At 45.4% G+C, this 7,288-nt stretch overlaps 1 protein-coding gene across 1 annotated transcript in view; it reads left to right on the top strand.

Moving 5' to 3' along the window:
- The first annotated feature begins 2,757 nt into the window (after positions 1 to 2,757).
- Positions 2,758 to 7,288, top strand: part of Fan1 (FANCD2 and FANCI associated nuclease 1) — a 30,218-nt gene continuing 25,687 nt past the window's right edge. The window contains exons 1-3 of the mRNA XM_076935283.1: positions 2,758 to 2,922; positions 3,103 to 4,552; positions 5,059 to 5,199. Of these exons, the coding sequence (XP_076791398.1) occupies positions 3,250 to 4,552; positions 5,059 to 5,199 (1,444 nt within the window). The 5' untranslated portion in view covers positions 2,758 to 2,922; positions 3,103 to 3,249. The remainder of the gene's footprint in view (positions 2,923 to 3,102; positions 4,553 to 5,058; positions 5,200 to 7,288) is intronic.

The following is a 7,288-nucleotide window of genomic DNA, read 5'->3' as shown; positions in this document are numbered from 1 at the left end:
GTTGTGTTCGATATTGCTGGTTTGCTGGACTGCTGGATATTCTGATGATGAAGGATGGGCTTGCCCCAAGGAACCCAATAACCCTAAGCAGCAGAAAGTAGCCTGTAGAGATAGATCTGTCTCCTTTCCCCTCTGACATTCTTTCTCTCCTACCTAGTGTTAGGAAGTTGGAAGGTATAAGGGTGGGAAAAGAGGTGGGAGGGAAGTAGAGATATAAGAACCTCATGAAATAAACAAACACACCAACATTTCACCTTTGAAAAGTCTTAATACCTGAACAAAGGGAGACACTGCATTTTATAGTAAGATAGGGAGCAGACAAGTAAGGTCTAGAAGGGAATCCAGAGGCAACAGGCTCAATACAGCTTTGAATACAGACTGATAGTCTTCAGAGTCCCCTGAGACCGCCACCAAACGTTCATTCCTCAGACCTCTCCCCTCCACACTAAATATGTTTAGTGGAACTAAACCCGTTATGAAAATGCCTTTGATAATGTCATGACTTGATGGGAAAATAACCAGCCTTACTCTGAATGGGTAGAAAACAAGACTAAAACTAAGAACGACTGGAAAGGCTCTTGTTTTTTATCGGCAGAGGCGCAAGGGTGAAGATCCTGTTTAGAGTTCTTTATTAGTGCTGAAAATGGCTGTAAGCAGATAGAACAAGTTTATGTGGGAGATTAAACACTAGTTCTCTGAGTCTCTGAGTTCATTGTGTTGCTACAATGAACTAAGTTTGGATAATTTATAGTTAACAGCTCAGAGAATGTGGTGTCTGCTGAGGGGGATATCAGGAACAAAATGACATTTTGTTGCTTCATCCTTGCTTGGTTAGGAAGAAGGGCAGGACTCTGCCCCAGCTTTGATGTGTGTGTGTGTGTGAGTGAGTGCCTGCATGTGCACTGGCCCCCTGGACCTGATGTGTGTGTGTGAGTGCCTGCATATGCACTGGCCCCCTGGACCTAGAGTGGCAGGTAGTTGTGAGCCAACTGATCTAGCTGCTTAGGCTGAACCCAGGTCTTCTGCCAGAGCAGCAAGTACTCTTAACCTCTGAGCCATCTCTTGTTCCTATTCCCATCCCTTTTTACAATGGTGCTAATTGTATCCATTCTCTGAAGGGCTCCATCCTCATGCTTCAGCACAGGTCTGCAAGTAGGACAACTTGTAGGAGCGGGTTCTCTCCTACCATATGGATCCTGGAGCTCAAATTTAGGCCGTCACGCTTTCCCTGCTGAGCCATTTTTCTGCTGGCCATTAAATTTCAACATATGAGCTTGAGGAACATTTTCTGAGTACAGCACCACTAATAGAACATTAAAACATTTCCCAGAGGATTTTTTTTTTTTTTAAATTTGAGACAGAGTCACACTATGCAGCCACAGGAAGCCTGTATAGACTGGAATGGCCTCCAACTCAGATCCACCTGCTCCTGCCTCTCGAGTGCTGGCATTAAAGGTGTGTATCAGCACACCCAGAAACTTTCCTAAGTTTTATTCAAAATAGAATTTATCCTTTTCCTCTGAATAAATATTTTTGAGTAATTAATCCTCTCGTCTCCTTACACTTTAAGGTGTTAGTTTTTAGCAGTGATTTGACTATTAAATAGTCTTAAGAGTTCATATTTTTGTGGAAAATTTAACAGTTTGCTATACCAGGCTCTTGCATATGCACATAGTTAAGAGCTACGTTTTAAGTCTAATCTGACTAGTTTTACCTTTAAAGTATATTAATCAGTGACCATTTAATGTCATTATTGACCTGATTTTATTTGGTTATTCATTTTCTCTTTGTTTCTCTAACTTTCTCTGGTCCTTCTTTCTTGTCAAGTCAAATTAATAATAATATGTTTATTATTATTAGCATATCATAGCCATATCTCTTTTCATTAATTTTTAGTTGTGTTAGGAATGCTGGGTGAGGTGATGTGTCGGGGGGCAGCGTCGGGGGCAGCTTTGCTTATACACTGAAGGCCTAACAAAATCAGCCATAGGCCTAAGTCAGCCTGCTAACACAAAGTGTCGGGTCTCTGTGGAAAAACACTGAAACAGATATCTATAAGATATTGTAAACAAGCAGCTTTGGTGGAATTTTGGCAGCCTGGGTCATCATAGACCTTATAGATAAGTAACCTTGATGGATAGTATCAACTCAGATAGGAACAAGTGAATCATAGATGGAGTCAGAGTGACCTGTCCCCTAAAGCTTCACCCAGCTGATACTCTGTTCTAGAAGATATCTGTACTCCCCCTGAACACTTACGTTCCTGCATCATCCCCTTCCCCAACTTCCTGCCGTTTTGTGTATATAACCCCTGTGTGAAAAGGTAAAAATTGCGATTTCTTTGCGTCTTTGCCTGTCCCCCTCCCCCCTTTCAGGTGACCTCCCTGACCCCTGTTTAATGCCCTGCTGGACAGGACAGTGATACGTGGCTTTAATTCCAGCACTCTGAAGGCAGAGGCAGGATGATTTTATGTGAGTTAGAGGCTATCCTGGTCTAGCACCACAGCGGTTAATGTTGTGCTACCCTCGTGTATTGTAAAGCACGTGACTACTTGTGTAACCATGTTACACACACACACACACACACACACACACACACACACACACACACACACACACACACACACACACACTCACACACACACACCTACCTTTTATCTAGCAAGCAGAGGGGGAGCATTGCACAGTCTACACCCCCCCAGTTCTCCATTGGTCCGCCCTCTGCTCCATCACTCTGGCCTCCACTAGCTGAGCCTTGGAGCAGAGACGCTGGGATCGGCTGGTCAGGGCTGCGCAGAGCGGCTGCACGCCTTATGGCCCTTGTCGAGCGACTGAGCCGGTTCTGCTGCAGTGAGTTCAGGAGAGTCTGTGCGAGTCGGCATCCTCTTTCTAAGACGAACGGTTCTTAGAAAGGTCCTAAAAGTAAGTGCAGCTTGGTTCCCCCGAAGCGAGGGACACAGAGCCTGCGCGGAGCTGCAGAACCGCCCGGATCTGTAGCCAGTTCAGAGTTCTCATTCCAGAAGTTGCCATTCCACGTCTCAGTAGTCGCCCGACCCCGTTAATGCATAAAAATATTTTTAACTCATGTATTTTATTTTGTAGGAAGAAGTTGAACGAATAACGACATCAGATGTTATTTCACTTTGTATTAGTTCACGGCGAGAGTAAAAGTAAAGCTTTAGGGTCCTGGGTGGCCGCTGTATTAACTGATGAGGAGGTAGCAGGGACCTTTTTATTCAAGCCAAGTGAATGAAAGTAAGACATTTCGGTCCTTCACCCGAGATTACCCGAATTTTTCGCCCACTTTTTCTAATAGTCATGACGTCACAAAGGAAATCACCTGATCAAAAAAGACCCCGTAGAAGCTTATCTACCAGCAAAACTACAAAAAACCAATCTCATTCGATTACTTCGTATTTTAGCAGTGCACCACCTGCTAAACTTGCATGTTCAATTTGTCATAAAATGGTGCCCAGGTATGACCTAATCCGGCACCTTGATGAGTTTTGTGATAACAATGGTGAAGTCGTTCAAGTTGAGCCTGCTCGGGCTGGTTTAATGAATCCAACTGTGCCTAGGTCAGATGTACCCAGTATTCCTTTAGAAGAAGTGACACCTCAGAAATTGTCACCACCAAAGAGAAGTTTAATCCCTGTCCAGTGTGGTTCAAAACTGGGCATGCAACAGCAGACCAGTCCCTACTTTAAAGATGCCTTGGTGTGCAAAAATAAAAATGAGCATGCAAATCAGAGTGTGGAAATTATGCCTTTGGGAAGTCTGTCATCGAAATTGTCCAGAAGATATGTAAAAGCTAAAAAATCACTCGCCAAAAATGAGGGACTAGCCAGTCATTGCCCACAGACTTCTCCATCCACACACGACACCAGCCTGGTTGATAACTGTTCAGAGATGGAAGACAAAGATGAGATTTTGTACAGTTCCCAAAAGGAAAACATGTATTCATGTGCACCTCTAAAGGAAGAGAATGCTTCAGAACAGAAGGTAAAGAGCAGTAAAATAATGGGAGATGAAAGTCAGAAAGCTTCCTGCGGGGAGCCAGCACTCACCCCTGCATCCTCAGAGCATGCCCCCATATCACTGTCCTCAGATTTAACTCTCGACAATAACATGAAATCCTCTTTGGGAGACACTCTTGTAAAGCAAGAAGGTGCCAGAACAGTAGGGGTCGGGGCCGCCGAGCCATGCAGTCAGGAAGAAGTACAGATGACTGTTGATGCTGAGGTCAAAATGCTGGTGTCGGGAGAGGCAGGATCCAACACTCCAGCCACCAAGGACCACATGTCTCCATGGAGTAACAACCGAGAGCTTAGGGAAGCTGGCAGTTCCTTAAAGAGACAAAGGGCTTGCAGCCCTCTGGAGCAGGGGTCCAGCTGTGGTGTTCCCAGTGAGACAGCTCAAGCCTCACTGAGTCACCCATACTACCTGAGGAGCTTCCTGCTGGTGCTGCGGGCCATCCTTGAGAACGAAGAGGATATGCAGCTCTTCGATGACCAGGAGAAGGGGATTATAACTAAATTTTACCAGTTGTCAGGTATCCTCAGCCTGTTTGCTTTCGGGGTTTTCTTATCTGATTTGTGTGCATTGATTGCAGTGGGCAGTAGTCTAATAACCACAAGGAGTCACTGTGGGAGTATTGTGTGCTGGCTCAGTGTCAAGGCTAGGCCCATTATAAAAAAGTCTGCTGATGTCTGCTGTGCAAGCAGTACTTCAGGTTCCATGGCAGAAGCTTTCTTTTCTTTTCCCTTTGTTTGTTTGTTTGTTTAGACAGGGTTTCTCTGTGTAGCCCTGGCTGGCCTGGAACTCACTCTGTAGACCAGGCTGGCTTCCTGGCCTCAAACTCAGAGATCCCTTTGTCTCTGCCTGCCAAGTGCTGGGTTTAAAGGCATGTGCCACAGGCTGGCTAGTGTGCATATGTGTCTATTTCTATTAGTACATATTTACCTCATATCTAAAAGTAAATGGAATGAATCTGTTATGTTTTTTAGAAGAAAGTTACTTTTTATTTATTTATTGCTGTTTTTCTTAACTGTGTTGCAGCTAATGGTCAGAAGTTGTATGTGAGGCTCTTTCAACGTAAATTAACCTGGATTAAAATGACTAAACTGGAGTATGAAGAGATTGCCTTGGACTTAAGCCCTGTGGTTGAGGAATTGAAGGACTCGGGCTTTCTACAGACAGGTATGATTAGAGGGAGGACCTGAGAGGAAATGGGATTTAAGGAGGATGATGGCACATGCCTTCAATCCCAGCACTCAAAAGGCAGAGGCTGGTGGATCTTTGAGTTCGAGGCCAGCCTGGTTTATGGAGTGAGTTTCAGGACAGCCAGGGCTCCGTAGAGAAACCCTGTCTCAAAAAACAAAAAAAGAAGATTCACTTTCAGTGGACTATGGGAATGTTGGTGTGGCACCTCCTGGTTAGTATCTACTAAATAACTACTACTTTAAAAACAGACCTAGGTACTGTTAACTTAGGACAGTGGGTTATCGTGTGATTTAAGGCTCTCGGGTGCTTGGGTGATAGCTGAGAGGGCCGTGAAGGATGTACTGCCATTGCTTTCCTGGTGCAAGTTCAGTCGCCTGGGGATGGATGTGTCATAGAAGAGGACATTCCTCTTGAGCTTTCACCATTTCTTGAGCTTTCACTTTCCAGCGGGCACTTGATTCATCTTACTCAAACTCCTCAGCTCTGACAAAGCAAAGCCAGCTGGAATGAAACCAGTGTTCCTCTAACAAACATCTGTCCCCACCATGCCCACACTTGTCACCTCTGCATGTGGATTGCCTGTAGAATTTAATTAGAGATGAGATGTGTGAACACTTGAGAATCGCCTTCTCAGCCGGGCGGTGGTGGCTCACGCCTTTAATCCCAGCACTTGGGAGGCAGAGGCAACCAGATTTCTGAGTTCGAGCCCAGCCTGGTCTACAGAGTGAGTTCCAGGACAGCCAGGGCTACACAGAGAAACCCTGTCTCGAAAAACCAAAAAAAAAAAGAAAAAAGAAAAAAAAAAAAAAGAAAATCTGCCTTCTCTTGTGATACCCTGTACAGTATGGGATGCAAATGGGGAGAGGGAGAATGAGGGATGGGCACCCAAGGTCAAGTCAAGGACACTTTTGACAAAATAATCACAGCAGGTGGCATCAGCAGGAAGAGTTTATAGTGGGAACAGAAGATAAAGATGTTGGGGTGATTGCCAGGGTGGGGTTGGATGGGATGCAGGCTGAGCATGCTGGGAGGTGTGTTAGCTGCTTGGCTTGAATGGTCTGCCATACTTTTCTTTCCTCAGTGGAAGCTGACTTTTGCTTGCTCCTGACTTGGAAGATGTCCTGCATATAGATAACGTGTTTGACAGAGAGCACTCCCTTTGACTGCTGCTGGGGCCTTACCTCTAAACCTGAACAAAGCCAGAGCTCCAATGGTTCACCATGACACTTCATGGCTGTCCCTCTGCCTCTTGCAGCCACACTGCAGTCCTCTGTGGTCTTTGTCATAGTGAATGTGTTCTTGTGGCAGAACCTTGGACTTAATTTCTTTTCTGCACAGGACAGGGCCCACCGTTTAATCACCTTACATTTGATTCTATCCTCAGAAGACATCTGTGTGACTGTCCTGTATAAAGCAACCACTCTTCCTGTTTTTTGGCCTCAGACAATTTTGTTTTTCCTTAACAAAGAAAAGAAAAAGGTTTATTTTTACTTATGTATCGCTGTGTTTGTCTTAATGTGACTGTGTGCTTGGCATTACAGGTGCCGGAGCAGGCCAGAGGCATCGGGTCACTGGCAGCTGGCATTAAGTGACTGTGCAGCTGGGAACCGATTCTGGGTCCTCTGGAGAACAGCAAGTGCTCTTAACTGCTGAGCCATCTCTCCAGCGCCCAGCTGTTTTTCTTTACCACCTTTTATTGCCTGGCATGAGTAATGTGGTAGATGAACTCCCTCTGGTCAAGGACCTGGCTTACTATGGTGACACAGGGCTGCATCCACTTTAGTCCAGCGTACTCACCCTGGTGTGTTATCTGGGGTGCCCCATAGCAGGATGCCGGAGAACTGAGCCCATGCAAGGCTTTCCAGCCTGCATCATATGATAGGCAGAGGGTGGACGGGAGAACTGAGGGCCACTTCACTCTGTGAGCTAGTTTAGAGAGGTCCCTCACATAGCTACAGATGAGGAAGATGGAAGATGTATCCCAGTAAACTTTGTTCAGTTTGTTGTCTGTAGTAGGGTTTGTTTGTTTTGTTTTTCTCGAGACAGGGTTTCTTTGTGTAGCCCT

Source organism: Arvicanthis niloticus, chromosome 1, assembly GCF_011762505.2.
Source record: "Arvicanthis niloticus isolate mArvNil1 chromosome 1, mArvNil1.pat.X, whole genome shotgun sequence".
In the NCBI taxonomy this organism is placed as follows: domain Eukaryota; kingdom Metazoa; phylum Chordata; class Mammalia; order Rodentia; family Muridae; genus Arvicanthis; species Arvicanthis niloticus.
The sequence above is the reverse complement of the archived record's forward strand: the minus strand, read 5'-3'. Positions and strand labels throughout refer to the sequence as shown.